The sequence below is a fragment of the Oryx dammah genome, unplaced genomic scaffold, assembly GCF_014754425.2.
Source record: "Oryx dammah isolate SB20612 unplaced genomic scaffold, SCBI_Odam_1.1 HiC_scaffold_23, whole genome shotgun sequence".
NCBI lineage: Eukaryota > Metazoa > Chordata > Mammalia > Artiodactyla > Bovidae > Oryx > Oryx dammah.
Window position 1 is genome coordinate 40491651 of NW_024070207.1, and position 18039 is coordinate 40509689.

An 18039-nucleotide genomic window follows, 5' to 3' on the forward strand; every position below is an offset into this window, starting at 1 on the left:
GCAGGAGGATAGTAGTACCTCACTGGGCTGTTGAAGGATTAAAGGACTTAATACATATAAAATGCTTAGAATAGTGCCTTGTACACAATTAACACCATGTAAGTGTTTGCATTGATTTTGCTATTTGATTATCTTGGGGCTCTGCCTAATGAAAAGCCCATTTCTTCAGCCTGCTCTGTCCCATCTAGCTGCTGGAAAGAGAGCAATCAGAGATGGCATGATGTTGCTGATGATCACTCTTAATTGTTAGTATTTATAATCCAAGACTCAAAGAGTGCTCTATGAACATTTGTATCCTCTCAAAATTCTTGTGTTGAAATCTTAACCCCCAAGGTGATGTATCACCCGGTGAGTCCTTTGGGTGGTGATTATGTCATGAGGATGGGGCCCTCATGAATGGGATTGGTGCTCTTATGGAAGAAGCCTCAGAGAGTTCTCTCACCCCTTCCACCATGTGAGAATACAGCAAGAAGGTGTCAACCAGAAAGCAAGCCTTCACTAGTACCCAACCATGTAGGCACCTTGGTCTTGGACTTGCAGCCTCTAGAACTGTGAAAAATAAATTTCTGTTGTTTATAAGCCATGTAATCTGGACTTTGTTATAGCAGCCCTAACAGACTAAGACACAGAGGTTAAGTAATTTTGCCCAAAGTCACTCAGCTAGGAAGTGGCATAGCTAGGAATCAAATCCAGGATGTCTGACTCCAAAGTTCAAGTATTTATGAGGTTCATGCATTAGTGCCTGGGTGTGCACATTTTTTAAAGAGACTATCCAAACAAATGAATTTCTAATGGTTAAATTTCCACAGTTATTTGGAGACGGTTGTATTGAGCCAGCTTAAACATACTGCATATCAATTCATTATAACGTTATCTCCAGCTATATCTCCAGGATGCTGTTCTCCTGGAATTCTATAATTGCCCCCCTCCCTTTATAAATTCTATTTGTTCCTATGGGCTTAGCTCAAATTCCACCCAGGAAGTTTGCCTAAAGTTCATGAACCTCTGCTCTCTTCCTTACCCTCTGCTTGTATTCTTGTGTTACACTTCTGCCTAGTTTCTAGATTGGTATTCCCAAGGAGGTTGTGGCATGTGTCATGGCTCAGACATGTTTTATTTTCATAGCACCTAGCATAGGGCTACGTACTCAACATGATTTCACTAGCTATATATTTATTACACATTTTTAATGGAGAAAAATAGCTGGACCCAGGACAAGCCAGTTAATGAACAAATAATTATAATAAAAATTAAGAATGTGATTCATAGCACTCAGACCCTTTTGGCAAGCTTGTAATTTCTGTCACCTTAGATGCCATTATTTTGGTCTTAGCTTCTCTCTTCTTCAGAGAGGTGTGCTTGTTTTGTAAAATAAAAGATAAACCTGTTTAGCATAAATTTCACACCTAATAAGTCATTTTTATTCACTAACACCTTCTACTGAAAAAGATTAAAGATCTTTGCCAAAATTAGCCTTCAGACGTCATAGTGGCAGATGAAGAAGGATTGGAAGTAACCTACCATCAATTTCAGAACCGGAAGCGTCCTTATAATTCATTTTGTCCCATCTCCTCATTTTACCAATGAGGATATTGAGACCCAGAGAGGGGAAGAGACCTGCTGGAGGTGACACAATTTATTCATTTATTCACCCAGTTATTTATTCAACTAACAAATATTTATTAAATTCCTACTATATGTATTGTGTGGTGCTGTATGGGGAGAGTTCTCACATGCAAAAGGGTGACCTGAGGCTGGGACCTGAGCCACTCATTTTGGGGGAGTAAGCACATACAAGAAATGCCACAGTTTAACTACAAACCCTCCCCTGCCCAAGTTCCAAGTCTCACAGCTCTGCTTTCACACTACTTCTTCTAACATCTTTTGGTCAAAACCTTAACTGTCATTACAACATATTACCTTAAGTGAAAGTGTTAGTCACTCAGTCGTGTCCAACTTTTTGAGACCCCACGGTCTCAAAAAAAAAGTTTGTAGCCCACCAGTCTCCTCTGTCCATGGAATTCTCCAGGCAAGAATACTGGCGTGGGTTGCCATTTCCTTCTCCAGGGGATCTTCCCAACCCAGGGATCAAACCTAGGTCTCCTGCATTGCAGGCAGAATATTTACTGTGTGAGCCACCAGGGAAGCCCCATATTGTTAATAAGACACCAGTCTTGGAAAACATGTGTCTCCTTTTCCACCCCTCCACTAGCGGTGGCTCTTGGGGAAAGGGCCAGAGCCCAAGGCAAGTAAAATATGGCCCAGGGGCTCTGGAAGCACAGAGCCCCAGCACCCCAGCTGTCTGGAAGCTCAGGAAAGGCCTCTGTAGGAGAGGTGTCAGCTGAGATGGAGGTCGAGTACCAGCTAGAAGATGTAAAAGGGTGAGGAGAGGGAGGGAGGGGTGTTTCAGGCAGAGGAAACCACTTCTGTAAAGCTTCAGAAGTGGTAATCGGTCCAACCAGAGCCTAGAACTAAAGGGCAGAAGAGTGAGCAAAGGTTTAGTTCCTTTCCCTGAATGGCTGCCACTTTGTAGGTCAAGGAAATAAAGCCAGAAAGTAGGTTAATTCAGTCCCAAGTCAGTATGTGTTTCTCCCCCTTTGGCCTTCTCACTACAGAAAACCACATCTCTTAGACTAAGTTGGGAAGGTTGTTAGGTATTTGGTCCACCTTCCCTCATGTTACCGGTGTCCCAGAAAGGGGAAGGGACTTTCAAGAAACAAGACGGCCTGGGTTAGGACCTTTTTTTTTTTTTTTTTTTGACCATCAGCCAGGACCCTTTCCTCTGGATCTTGCTGCAAACCCTCCTCTACATAAGAACTGCCCAGGGGGATTCCTCTGGGAAGGGAAGCGCTGGCTTTGGTTGAACAGAGCTGATCACGAACAGAAAGTGAGTAGCTTCCTCAGGGAGCCCCAGGCTGTGTTCATAATCCTCATTTTTCAGTGGCTGAAGGGCTCAGAAATTATTTGTTCAATTTCTCAGTCGTGTCCGACTCTGCAATCCCATGGATTGCAGCACACCAGGCTTCCCTGTCCTTCACCATCCCCCAAAGCTTGCTCAAACTCATGTCCATTAAGTCGGTGATGCCATCCAGCCATCTTATCCTCTGTCGTCCCCTTCTCCTCCTGCCCTCAATCCCTCCCAGCATCAGAGTCTTTTCCAATGATTCAACTCTTCGCATGAGGTGGCCAAAGTATTGGAGTTTCAGCTTTAGCATCAGTCCTTCCAAAGAACACCCAGGACTGGTCTCCTTTAGGATGGACTGGTTGGATTTCCTTGCAGTCCAAGGGACTCTCAAGAGTCTTCTCCAACACCACAGTTCAAAAGCGCCAATAAGGAGAGGCTCTCTCAAAGAAAGTAAGGATGGGTGAGGGTTAGAATTGCGATAAACTGCGTCATGTCAACCCACTCCAGCGTTCTTGCCTGGAAAATCCCAGGGACAGGGGAGCCTGGTGGGCTGCCGTCTATGGGGTCGCACAGAGTCAGACATGACTGAAGCCACTTAGCAGCAGCAGCAGCAGCAGCGTCATATCAGAGACTGGAAATCACTAGCAGGCAATAGCTGAACTTTGTTGCAGGTGCAAAACCAGTGCTCATAGGATAGATATTTGGGTATATGGCTGGAAATTGGTCCAGCTGTGTATAATTTAGACCTGATGTGAAGACAGGAGATGAGCTAAATTTTCTCTGAAACCTCCCTCTTAGCTTGTGATTTTATTTTCCACATGTCTGTACCTAATGCGTGCAGTACTTCAGAATTCTAGACTGATGATGAACATGCCAGAAATTAGAAAGGTAGGACCTGAACTCCTCTTCCTTGTATGTTTCATCTGCAGACCAAAAACATCACAAAAGCATTAACCACATATGTCGTGAGTGCCAGCATTTCTGATATATCCATTCAAAACTTGGCAGACCCAGTGGTTATTACTCTGCAGCATATTCAAGGAAACCAGGTACCATATCCATTTTCATCTCAAAATATAAGGCCTCAGATCCCCTTCCTGATTCTCCTGTTAAAAATAATTGGCCACTTAACAGATATGATTCCCAGATATAATGAAGATTGTTCCCCTCCAGGTAGCAGAGGTGTATTGTAATTGGGGACTTTAGAAATAATGCCTTAGTCCAAAGGGATAACCTACTGCAGCAGGTTTCCAGTGCTGTGACAGATTGGCAGGGGAGTGACTCGGGGCAAGTGGATCTTTTGGTTTTCCCATCACTCTAAATGATATTTAATTCCATTTATTTTTGAGAAAGGCAAGTTAATCCAACATAGTGAAACATTTTTATCCTTTGAATTTCCATGAAGAGCATTAAAATATGTATTAATTATCACCAAAGAATTAAAACCATAGTCATATGGCATAACATAAGGTATATATTACTAAATGCTCAAATTTAGCCATGATATAAGAATGAGCTACTACTCCATTCTTTGATGTTAATCTATGTCCAGTGTGGAGTCTTAATAGCTTCCTTCATTGCCAATCTAAAAGACCATATGGTACAGCATATTTTTCACAGGTCTTAATTCTAGAAGGAAAAAAGGAAGAGTGGGAGAAGGAATTCTTTTTAAAAGATAACAAATGAAATTTATTTAACGGGTAAGATCTCTTAATTCTGGCTGTGGCCACAGCTCTCCAGGCACCCCCAATAACCAATTCTAATGGCCATCCAGCTCCTTGGAGGTTGCAGGAGCTGGTGAGGCTTCAGGAATGCTCACTAGACCTGATGAGGAGGCGGATTAATCTTTTTTTATTTTAAAATGTATTTGTTTTACTTTCGGCTCTGCTGGGTCTCTGTTGCGGTGTGGGCTTTTCTGTAGTTGTGGTGGGTGGGGCCGCTATCTGGTGGCGGTGCTCGGGCTTCTCACTGCAGTGGCTTCTGTTGCGGAGCACAGGGTCTATGTGGGCTTAGTAGTTTTGGCTCTTGGACTCTAGAGCGTAGGCTCAGTAGTTGTGGCTCATTGGCTTAGTTGCTCCACAGCATGTGGAATCTTCCTGGATCAGGGATCAAACCCATGTCACACTGGCAGGCATATTCTTTACCCCTGAGTCACCAAGGAAGCCTGAGGCATCTGAATATTGTATCCATAAGGCTTGATCTCAGCTATGAGCCCCAAATTCCAGAATTTCACAAGAAGCACATACTGCACATCAGAGCCACTCCAATCCTCCTCCTGGGCCTTGTACCAGGAAGACATGGCAAATTCTCACTTTACCAAAGATATTAAAGGATACATACCAATCACTATGTAGCACTAACATATTGTTTTGTTACTCACCTGTAAACCCCAAGATGAAGTGAAGTGAAGTCGCTCAGTCATGTCCGACTCTTTGCGACCCCATGGACTGTAGCCTACTACACTCCTCTGTCCATGGGGTTTTCCAGGCAAGCGTACTGGAGTGGGTTGCCATTTCCTTCTCCAGAGGATCTTCCTGATCCAGGGATCGAACCCAGGTCTCGCACACTGTAGGCAGATGCTTTGCCGTCTGAGCCACCAGGGAAGTCCAAGATACTTGGAGTTTATTTTAAAACTGGCTTACAAATGGTGTGTGTGTGTGTGTCTACTCTTTGAGAAAACATCAAGAAGAAAAGACTTGTGTGTAGTTGTCATTATTTGGTGACAGTCACAAGGAAAGCTATTTGCCTCTGATTTTTCTTTTTTCTAGAATTATGATCAAGTTCGCTGTGCCTTTTGGGACTTTGGGAATAACAGTAAGTAATTTTCATAGCAAGCTTTGGCTTTCACTCTCAATGAGACTTTGTCCCTGACCCTGTTGCTATTTGGGAGTTACGTGGGAGCAAGCTGTACTGAAGCTACTGTCTTAACAGACCCTACAGGGAACTCCGAATGACCAAGATATGAATATGCTTCATATCTAATTAAGGCATGGGAGTTTCATTTTTAAAACTTTCTTTTTGAAAAAAAGACTTATTTGGGAGATTAGAAAGAAAGCACATAACTCAGCAAACTGGAAGAAAGAAAGTTGGAAGACAGCAGTACAGAGCAGCCTTGAGCTGTTTGAAGAAAGCTGAGGAATGAAAAACTGGCTCTTTATCTGAGCTTTCCCATGAGATCTGCCAGGTCTACTATCTCTTCTGTTTTCCCTCTTCTCTTCTATATTGACTGTGTGACCTTGAGTGGTCCATTTACTCTCTGCTGCTGCTGCTGCTAAGTCACTTCAGTCGTGTCCGACTCTGTGTGACCCCATAGATGGCAGCCCACCAGGCTCCCCCATCCCTGGGATTCTCCAGGCAAGAACACTGGAGTGGGTTGCCATTTCCTTCTCCAATGCATGAAAGTGAAAAGTGAAAGTGAAGTCGCTCAGTCGTGCCCGACTGTTAGTGACCCCATGGACTGCAGCCCACCAGGCTCCTCCATCCATGGGAGTTTCCAGGCAAGAACACTGGAGTGGGGTGCCATTGCCTTCTCCGGTTTACTCTCTAGGTGCTTCAATCTTTTTATCTTTTCATGGAGGGGATAAGACATTCTGGTTGGTCTCTAAGGACCCTTCCTACCTGATTGAGTATGAGTCTTTGGAGACCATAAGAGAGGGAGTCATGGAAATAATGCCATTTGCAGCAACATAGATGGACTTAGAAAGGCCCTAAATGTGTGAAGTAAGTCAGACAGAGAAAGAAATATCACATGATATCACTCACATGTGAAATCTTAAAAAAAAAAGGGGCTATAAATGAACTTACCTACAAAACAGAAATAGAGTCCCAGATGTAGAAAACAAACTTATGATTACCAGGGGGTAAGCTGGATACATTGGGAGTTTGGGATTGGCATATACACACTACTCTATATAAAATAGTTAATAAGGACCTACTGTATAGTGCAGGGAACTCTACTCAATACTCTGTAATGGCCTATATGGGAAAAAAATCTAAAAAAGAGTGGATATATGTGTATGTATGTGATTCACTTTGCTGCACATCTGAAACTAACACATTGTGAATCAACTATACTCTGATAAAAATTTTAAAAAGAGAGAGAAGAGGTGATGGAAAGGAATTGCTTAATGAGTTCCTCTTAAGTTTGCCATTGCCATTGGAATCTGTAGGGAGGTAGCCCAATCTCAGAAAATTCCCGCACAGAAGCAATTGCTCCTGGAATGCCAGGAGTGTCTCTGGGAGCAGTCCTTCCACCGGTAGAAGCTCTGTCTGGGATGTTTCCTTTTTTAGTATCCTTGAAATTCTGGGGTGGAGGAAGGGAATACTACTTTCTTACAACAGAGATATCATGTCCTTTCCTGGTCCCCTTCAAGTCGTTCAGGGTAAGATTTCTGTAAAATGATAAGCTTTGTCCCCTACAGCCTCAATAAGCTGATCTGTGTGTTCATTAATATCCATTCATGGGCTCCTTCCAGGTCATCTTTTGCCCCCACCCTCTGTCCATGGATATAGAACTTCTAGAATCTCTTAGTGTTATCCTGGATGGACAAATTTTCACCACACTTAGCTGCCTGTGCTAGGAGAACCCCTGTAGTCTAGAACTACTCTAGAGGTTTAACTCTAAATGTCATCTAGTACCCAAGATCAGGAGAAGGCAATGGCACCCCACTCCAGTACTCTTGCCTGGAAAATCCCATGGATGGAGGAGCCTGGTGGTCTACAGTCCATGGGGTCGCACAGAGTCAGGCACGACTGAGCGACTTCACTTTCACTTTTCACTTTCGTGTACTGGAGAAGGAACTGGCAACCCACTCCAGTGTTCTTGCCTGCAGAATCCCAGGGACGGGGGAGCCTGGTGGGCTGCCGTCTATGGGGTCGCACAGAGTCGGACACAACTGAAGCGACTTAGCAGCAACCCAAGAGCTACAGGTTCTCACGGTATGTGGGTTAGTTCTAGAAGCCTGATGTGCTCAGGAGTGAGAAACTTGGCAGGTGTCAAGTAGACCAGAGGCTTTAACTGGTCCTAAGGAGTTCTAGACCATAATTTGACTTGAATGCAAAACACTTGAGACTATTTGAATTCTAGGTTGAGCTGGTTGTTTCAAATGTTTATTCCAGTCCCATTGAGGAACCCCACGTGTCAGCCTGTATTCCATAGCTCAAATGCTTCAAAAAGTTCTAAATCTGTTTCCTCTTTGTGCTACTTGAAAAAAACAGTCCTTACTCTGTCACTCCAACATAGTGGCAGGACTGTTGTTAATCATTAAAGTCTGTCTTAATCTGTAGAAGAACAGGAAAAGTGAGAATCAAAGAAGTTTTGCCATTTATGAAGTCCTCCACAAGTCAATTTTGCCTATTAGGATTAATTTAATTTCAGTGTTCAATTATACTGCTATCCTGCTGTCTTAACAAACAATACTAATTATAGCACACATTGGAAAGGTACATATAATGAAAAGTTAAACATTTCTGAGAAAAGCAAAATTGCTTTGAAATTCCCTTCTGTCACTTGCAGATGGACAAGGTGGATGGAACTCATCAGGCTGTAACGTGAAGGAAACAAACGTAAGTTACACAATCTGTCAATGTGATCACCTTACCCATTTCGGAGTCTTAATGGTGAGTTGTCTCAGTGTGTGAAGTGTTAGTCTCTCAGTCATGCTGGATTCTTTGAAACCCTATGAACTGTAGCCCACCAAGCTCCTCTGTCCATGGAATTCTCCAGGCAACAATACCAGAGTGGGTAGCTGTTCTCTTCTCCAGGGGATCTTCCCAAACCAGGGATCAAACCCAGGTCTCCTGCATTGCAGGCAGATTCCTTACCATCAGAGCCACCAGGGAAGCCTGGTTGCCTCTTAGTCACTCCTTAATAGAATTTGGACAACTTTTATTAGATTACAGACTAGGAATATATGTATGAACTAAGTTATGTTCTTTCAGATTCTTTCCCTATAGGTGTATATTAATATATCTTTTGGTTTTTAAAAAATGGGATCAAATTATACATACTTTTTTTACTACTTGTTTTCACTTAACAATATATATTGGACACCTTTCAGGCAAACATATGTCTATCTACTTAAATTTTAAAAAATATTTTTATGGTATTCCACTGTGTGAATTTAACACAGTGGAATTTAACCAATCTGCTACAGTAAGCATTTGAGTTGTTACTGTTTTTCTCCATTATGAATAACGCTATAGTACACATTTTAATTTATTAGATGACACCACCCTTATGGCAGAAAGTGAAGAGGAACTAAAAAGCCTCTTGATGAAAGTGAAAGAGGAGAGTGAAAAAGTTGGCTTAAAGCTCAACATTCAGAAAATGAAGATCATGGCATCTGGTCCCATCACTTCATGGCAAATAGGTGGGGAAACAGAGTCAGACTTTATTTTGGGGGGCTCCAAAATCACTGCAGATGGTGATCGCAGCCATGAAATTAAAAGATGCTTACTCCTTGGAAAGAAAGTTATGACCAACCTAGATAGCATATTGAAAAGCAGAGACATTACTTTGCCAACAAAGGTCCGTCTAGTCAAGGCTATGGTTTTTCCGGTGGTCATGTATGGATGTGAGAGTTGGATTGTGAAGAAAGCTGAGCGCTGAAGAATTGATGCTTTTGAACTGTGGAGTTGGAGAAGACTGTTGAGAGTCCCTTGGACTGCAAGGAGATCCAACCAGTCCATTCTGAAGGAGATCAGTCCTGGGTGTTCTTTGGAAGGACTGATGCTAAAGCTGAAACTCCAGTACTTTGGCCACCTGATGTGAAGACTTGACTCATTGGAAAAGACTCTGATGCTGGTAGGGATTGAGGGCAGGAGGAGAAGGGGACGACAGAGGATGAGATGGCTGGATGACATCACCGACTAGATGGACATGAGTTTGGGTGAACTCTGGGAGTTGGTGATGGACAGGGAGGCCTGGCGTGCTGCAATTCATGGGGTCGGCCACGACTGAGTGACTGAACTGAACTGAATACTGGTGTATTTCTATAGAATAAATTGATGGAAGTAGAATTGCTTCCAATTAGAATATTAAATTTTAATAGTTACTGCCAAATTGCAGTGTAAGAAAGAAATATTAATTTTTTAATACTTGCGATAGTTAACCAAGCAAAAGTTTTCTGATCAACTTGCATATCTAGGCTTAGAGCCTTGGAGTAATTGTTAATCCTTCTCTCCTTCATTTCCTGTGGTCCTCCCTAACATCAGGACTTGATGAGTTTTCCTTCAAAATGGCTCTCAAATGCATTTCCTTCTTCTTTACCCACCCTTGAATGCTTTCTTAGTTCTCCTAAGTTACTGTACTGTATATATTATATACTGGTATATGAATATGTTGTGTATGAGTTGTTTCTTCTACTAATGGTAAACTCCCTGAGGGCTGAGAGTCTGTTTATAGTTTTCTTTTTCTTTCTTTTTTTTTTGCCATGTGTACTCAACAAATAAGAGGTAAACCCATTGATACTTATTGAACTGTAAGAATTTTGTTTACCCTCTTGCAAATTGGTTAGAACATTACAGCATGAGTCAAAAGACCATGGTTCACAGTCTAGCTCTGTTACTAGCTATCTATGTGATCTTGGTCAGGTTATTTCACTTGTTTGGATCTTAAATTTGTCTTCTGGAATGTGAAAGATTGGAGTAGATGAGGATGTCTTAACCTTAGTGCTATTGCTGTTTTGGGCCAAATATTTCTTTGTTGTGGGTGCTGTTTTGTGCATTCAAGGTTGTTTAGCAGCATTACTGGTCTCTACCCACCAGATGCTAGTAGCACCTTCTTCAGGTGTGACAACCAAAAATGTCTTGAGACGTTGCCACATGACCCAGGGGAGGGATAAAACTGTGTCCAGTTGAGAACTACCAGAGTAGACCAGCATTTGGTAACATTTTAGGAGTCATGAAGCTCCATTGCCATCTGATGACAAGTATGGACCGTCTTCCCAGAATGATGCACAAATATATTCAAGTAATTTGCACACTATTTCAAGTCTTTCATAGTTCTCAGGTTAAGAAATTACTGGTTTATGTGATCTCTAAGGTCCACTTTGTCTTTTAATTTATGAAAATTATTGAAGGTCTAAGGGAAAGGAACATTTTTTTTTGATGTTCTGTGCAATGTTTTGGAACGCTCAGTTCAGATAATAATTCACAGTGTATCTCAAATTCACATCTATTAGTTTGGTTATATTTGAAGTGTGGAACATGTTAATGACAATAAAACCAAGGACTAAATGTTCTTCCAGTGCTGTTGATGGCTCTCCATACCCCATACACAGTAAGTTGCACTAGGCATAATCAATGAACAATATACAGTCTTATGTATATCCATCTACATACTCTGGTTTTATGTGAGCTTTAACAGAGATGCTGTACATCCTGGGAACCTACTGTTAGTGAGCACTGGAAACTTTTTACCATAAACTTGCCCAGCCAAATGTATAAAATACAACACATTGCATTCCCTAGGATTTATCCAGGCCTGCAGTGGTTGCAGTGAATGAATGGATATTAGTGATTATAACATACATCAGATGTGGAATCTCCTCCATTTTCCTGGGAGCTGCAATAGTGACATACCTAGCTTTTCAGTAAGTTGGTAGAGTTTTACTCTGAGTTTAATTTGGTTTGATGGATGCTCTTGGCATTGTAACCTTGTTAATTTCATGTTAATTTAACAAAAATGTTCTTATTCATCACAATAGGCAGAGGTCAGATCCTTTAGATTATGAAGTTGCCAGGTTAAAAAAAAATCAAGGCTCCTCTGAAAAAAAGATTGTAATTGAATTTTTTTGTGATTGAATTTTTAAAACAACAATAGGTTTGAGATAGGAAAAGATTTCTCCAACAGGGTACAAAAACATTAAGTATTAAAGAAAAAGTTAATCAATTGGACTCCATTAAAATTAAGAGCTTTTTTTCATCAAAAGATACCATGAAAATAGTGAAAATGCAAACCACAGATTAAGAGAAGATATTCACTATACATATATCTGACAAAGGACTCGTATGCAGAATATATTAAAAACTACAAAGCAAAAAGCAAAAGAAAGACAATACATTAAAAATAGGCAAAAGACTTGAAAATTCTTTTCAAATGAAAATTGAAAATTCTTGAAAAATTCCATGAAGTCAAGTGTCTGGATCTTTGAAATACCCAAGTAACTATGTGAAATGGTTCCTGTAGTCATCCTCCTACTTGGTCATGTGTAGATTTAGTCTTGAGTCAGTTGAAGGAGTGATGGTGGAATTGTAGTATCCAAGAAAGTCTTTCTTTCCTTTTCTTCAAAAAAGGAGACTGCTTAGCTAAGAGAAGCTATTATTATTCCTATTACTAAAGGTCACCTTACTTGGAATATTTTGATTCTACCTGGAAAGATGGTGGGAGACTAAAAAATTTGTACATGTACTTACATAGTACATGTAAGGTAATATGAATAATTAAATTTTAATAGGCAGTTCTTTTATTCTTTTATTCTTTTAATTATTATACATACAAAGCATGGCCATGCTTGATCAAAAGCAGAGACCCTGCCTCACATTGCGCCTTTTTCTTTAACAAACTTCAAAAAGATCATCCTTCCAAAATCCTGATCAACTTGTACACAGCACTACTGATGCTAAACCTGGTATTTCTAGTCAATTCCTGGTCATCATCATTTCAGAAAGTGGGCCTTTGTATCACAGCTGCTGTGACACTTCATTACTTTCTGCTTGTGTCTTTGACTTGGATGGGCCTGGAGGCAGTCCACATGTATTTTGCTCTAGTCAAAGTCTTCAACATATACATTCCCAATTATATCTTTAAATTTTGTCTGGTTGGTTGGGGTAAGTATATCTGCCATTGTCCTTGATGTCTCTGTTTCTAGCCTGTGTCTGTCTAATTCTATTATACAAGTATTAGGGACCAAGCTTCTATTATCATAGGTAAGGAATTAAGCATTGCCTCACTGGTTTTGGGGTGGGCATTTCTTTTTCTGTCTGTATTGCTCTGTAAATCAAGATTCGGACCTCTATGGCGAGACACTGGTTCACATATATTTACTGAGCAGCTGCTGCTGTGCTGTGCTCAATGCTGGATCTATAGTAGTGAGCCTGTCAGCTTTTATCCTTCTCTTTGTCAAGTTACAATCCCAACAAATACACATGGATACAATAGCCAACACTGAGGTAGTGTTCCATGTGGCCAACGTGGTTCAAAGCGTCTCACTGAATCTCAGCTTGAATCTTCAGGGTTTCCTTGGTGGCTCAGTGGCAAAGAATCCACCTGCCAATGCAGGAGATGTTTGACCCCTGCTTGGGGAAGATCTCCTGGAGAAGGACATGGTAACATTCTCAAGTATTCTTGCCTGGAAAATCCCATGGACAGTGGAGCCTGGCAGTCTACAGCACATGGGGTTGCAAAGATTCAGACATGACTGAGCAACTAAACAACAGCAACAACCTTTAATCTTCACCATATCTCTATGGGAAAGGTTTCATCATTATTCCCACTTAACAGATGAGGATGCTGAGGCACAAAGAGATTATGGAATTTGCCAGAATTTGCACAGCTAATAAGTGGCAGAACTGGGGTTTGAACCAGGGAGTCTATCTCATAGTTTGGACGTTGACCTCTAGGATGTAGTCAGATGGTTTAAGGGCCAGGGAAAACACCTGAAAGATGTGAGAGGGTGCTGGATCAGACATACTCCGTTTCACACCACGTCTTATAACTGTCACCATTCTGTTGCCCTAGAGAAGAAGCCAGGAAGGAACTTAGCCTGAATAGTTCTCATTGGTGGCTTTCCTGTAATTCTAAGTGACATGAACAGCTCAGCTATTCCCCACCCCTTGCCTATTCAAACAAGATTTAGCATTCAGAAAATATGTTGGATCCATAGGAGATGGAAAAAGGCAAAAGGGTAAAATGGCTAGTGCAAAAAGGCAAAACGACTGTCTGAGGAGGCCCACAAATAGCTGAGAAGAGAAGAGAAGAGAAAGGCAAAAGAGAAAAGGAAAGATATACCCCTCTGAATGCAGAGTTCCAGAGAATAGCAAGGAGAGATAAGAAAGCCTTCCTAAGTGAACAATGCCAAGAAGTAGAGGAAAACAATAGAATGGGAAAGACTAGATCTCTCTTCAAGAAAATTAGAGATACCAAGGGAATATTTCATGCAAAGATGCACTCAATAAAGGACAGCAACGGTATAGACCTAACAGAAGCAGAAGATATTAAGAAGAAGTGGCAAGAATACACAGAAGAACTATACAGAAAAGATCTTAATGACTCAGATTACCACGATGGTGTGATCACTCACCTAGAGCCAGACATCCTGGAATGCAAAGTCAAGTGGGCCTTAGGAAGCATCACTATGAACAAAGCTAGAGGAGGTGATGGAATTCCAGTTGAACTATTTCAAATCCTAAATGATGATGCTGTGAAAGTGTTGCACTAAATATACCAGCTAATTTGGAAAACTCAGCAGTGGCCACAGGACTGGAAAAGGTCAGTTTTCATTTCATTCCCAAAGAAAGGCAATGCCAGAGAATGCTCAAACCACCTCACAATTGTACTCACCTCACATGCTAGCAAAATAATGCTCAAAATTTTCCAAGCCAGGCTTCAACAATATGTGAACCAAGAACTTCCAGATGTTCAAGCAAGATTTAGAAAAGGCAGAGGAACCAGATATCAAATTGTCAACATCTGCTGGATCATAGAAAAAGCAAGAGAATTCCAAAAAAAACATCTACTTCTGCTTTGTTGACTATGCCAAAGCCTTTGACTGTGTGGATCACAACAAACTGTGGAAAATTCTTCAAGAGATGGGAATTGCAGACCACCTTACCCACCTCCTGAGAAATCTGTATACAGGTCAAGAAGCAACAGTTAGAACTGGACTTGGAACAACCTACTGGTTCCAAATCGGGAAAGGAGCATATCAAGGCTGAATATTGTCACCCTGCTTATTTAACTTATATGCAGAGTACATCATGCAAAATGCTGGACTGGGTGAACCACAAAATGGAATCAAGAATGCTGGTGGAAATTATACTTCCTTAGAAATGCAGAGCTTATGTTGGCATCCAGAGATCTATGGTGTTTTATTATCTTTTTCTAAAATTTATTTATTTTTTAATTGAAGGATAATTGCTTTAGAGATTAACATCTTTGTACTTCAGTTCAGTTCAGTTCAGTCGTTCAGTCATGTCCAACTCTTTGTAACCCCATGAACTGCAGCATGCCAGGCCTCCTTGTCCATCACCAACTCCCGGAGTCAACCTAAACCCATGTCCATTGAGTTGCTGATGCCATCCAACCATCTCATCCTCTGTGATTCCCTTCTCCTCCTGCCCTCAATCTTTCCCAGTATCAGGGTCTTTTCAAATGATTCAGCTCTTTGCATCAGGTGGCCAAAGTATTGGAGTTTCAGCTTCAACATCAGTCCTTCCAATGAACATCCAGGACTGATCTCCTTTAGGATTGACTGGTTGGATCTCCTTGAAGTCCAAGGGACTCTCAAGAGTCTTCTCCAACACCACAGTTCAAAAGCATCAATTCTTCAGCACTCAGCTTTCTTTACAGTCCAACTCTCACATCCATACATGACCACTGAAAAAACCATAGCCTTCACTAGATGGACCTTTGTTGGCAAAGTAATGTCTCTGCTTTTTAATATGCTGTCTAGGTTGGTCATAACTTTCCTTCCAAGGAGTAAGTGTCTTTTGATTTCATGGCTGCAACCACCATCTGCAGTGATTTTGGAGCCCAGAAAAATAAAATCAGCTACTGTTTCCACTGTTTCCCCATCTATTTGCCATGAGGTGATGGGACCGGATGCCATGATCTTTGTTTTCTGAATGTTGAGCTTTAAGCCAACTTTTTCACTCTCCTCTTTCACTTTCATCAAGATGCTCTTTAGTTCTTCTTCACTTTCTGCCATAAGGGTGGTGTCATCTGCATGTCTGAGGTTATTGATATTTCTCCCTGCAATCTTGATTCCAGCTTGTGCTTCTTCCAGCCCAGCGTTTCTCATGATGTACTCTGCATAGAAGTTAAATAAGCAGGGTGACAATATACAGCCTTGATGTACTCCTTTTCCTATTTGGAACCAGTCTGTTGTTCCCTGTCCAGTTCTAACTGTTGCTTCCTGACCTGCATACAGGTTTCTCAAGAGGCAGGTCAGGTGGTCTGGCTCTTTCAGAATTTTCCACGGTTTATTGTGATCCACACAGTCAAAGGCTTTGGCATAGTCAATGAAGCAGAAATAGATGTTTTTCTGGAACTCTCTTGCTTTTTTGATGATCCAGCGGATGTTGGCAATTTGATCTCTGGTTCCGCTGCCTTTTCTAAAACCAGCTTGAACATCTGGAAGTTCACGGTTCATGTATTGCTGAAGCCTGGCTTGGAGAATTTTGAGCATTACTTTACTAGCGTGTGAGAGGAGTGCAATTGTGCGGTAGTTTGTGCATTTATTTGCATTGCCTTTCTTTGGGATTGGAATGAAAACTGATCTTTTCCAGTCCTGTGGCCACTGCTGAGTTTTCCAAATTTGCTGGCATATTGAGTGTAGCACTTTCACAGCATCATCTTTCAGGATTTGAAACAGCTCAACTGGAATTCCATCACCTCCACTAGCTTTGTTCGTAGTGATGCTTTCTAAGGCCCACTTGACTTCACATTCCAGGATGTCTGGCTCTAGGTGGGTGATCACACCATCGTGATTATCTGGGTTGTGAAGATAGTTTTTGTACTAAGATTTTTGTAAAGAGATATAATTAGTTCCAAATATACCAATTGTAGTGTTGAATTGTTTAGTAAGTAGATTTAATACATTAGAGTTTTTCAACATTGTATTGGAAAAGGAGGAAAACACAGATGTATATATTTTAATTTCTAGATTCTTTTTTCTACAAGAGAGAACTGTTTATTTTTGGTACCTCTGTCTTATGTATGTGAATTTCATAAATTTTTTTATTAATTCTAGTAGTTGATGGGAATATCTTAGATTACCTAAGCTTAAAATCATGTTAGTATAAAAATGTTGTCTAATAGTTTTCTTTTCTTATTGCTCCAAACTCCAATGTTAAATTATAGTTTTGATAGTTATCACTATAAGCTTTCTGATATTAATTGAAGTGATTTTTAAGTTTTGTTATTTAAAGTGATACTTTTTTTGAATACAGTAAATAATATTTGTCATATTATAATAGGGTTATTTTTGCTTATTTCTTTTTACAAAGTTTATGGGAGGACTGCATCTATTAACATGCTACTGCTGCTAAGTCGCTTCAGTCGTGTCCGACTCTGTGCAACCCCATAGATGGCAGCCCACCAGGCTCCCCCGTCCCTGGGATTCTCCAGGCAAGAACACTGGAGTGGATCGCCATTTCCTTCTCCAATGCATGAAAGTGAAAAGTGAAAGTGAAGTCGCTCAGTCGTGTCCGACTCTTTGCGACCTCATGGACTGTAGCCTACCAGGCTCCTCTGTCCATGGGATTTTCCTGGCGAGAGTACTCGAGTGGGGTGCCATTGCCTTCTCTGCTATTAACATGAATATTATTATTTTCCTGGGTGGTTAATTTTTTTTAACTTTTCCTCCTGTTTTATCTGTTCTGCTGGGAATTTATGAGGTTCTTTGCTTTTTTGATAACATTTGTACTTCAGTAATTCAGCAAGAATATATCTAATGTTATGATTTTCTCATTATTTATCTTTTCATTGCTGATCACTTTAATCTATCGACTCCATTCTTTTTAAGCAAGTGAGATTTTCTTTGTTTACTTATTGCCTCTTATATGCTTCCATAGATTTGCAAATTGTATGCTTCTATAGCAGAAGCATGACTGAATATAGTGGAATAGACTGTTAAAAAGCAGTACAATAAATAAACTACAGTGGCTTGCTGATTTAAAAATAAAAGATTGCTAGGGAAAATAGCCATAACCTTAGATATGCAGATAACACCACCCTTATGGCAGAAAGCAAACAAGATTAAAGAACCTCTTGATGAAGGTGAAAGAAGAAAGTGAAAAGCTGGCTTAAAACTCAACATTCAAAAAATTAAGATCATGGTATCTGGTCCCATCACTTCATGGCAAATAGATGGGGAAACGAAACAGTGACAGACTTTATTTTCTTGTGCTCC

The 18039-nt window shown here is 40.9% G+C and overlaps 1 protein-coding gene across 1 annotated transcript in view; it reads left to right on the top strand.

Annotated features, from left to right (window-relative positions):
- Positions 1-18039, top strand: part of ADGRG4 (adhesion G protein-coupled receptor G4) — a 95522-nt gene that overhangs the window by 64870 nt on the left and 12613 nt on the right. Inside the window, 5 exon segments of the mRNA XM_040265279.1 lie at positions 3835-3954; positions 5674-5719; positions 8421-8524; positions 11378-11498; positions 12467-12736. Of these exon segments, the coding sequence (XP_040121213.1) occupies positions 3835-3954; positions 5674-5719; positions 8421-8524; positions 11378-11498; positions 12467-12736 (661 nt within the window).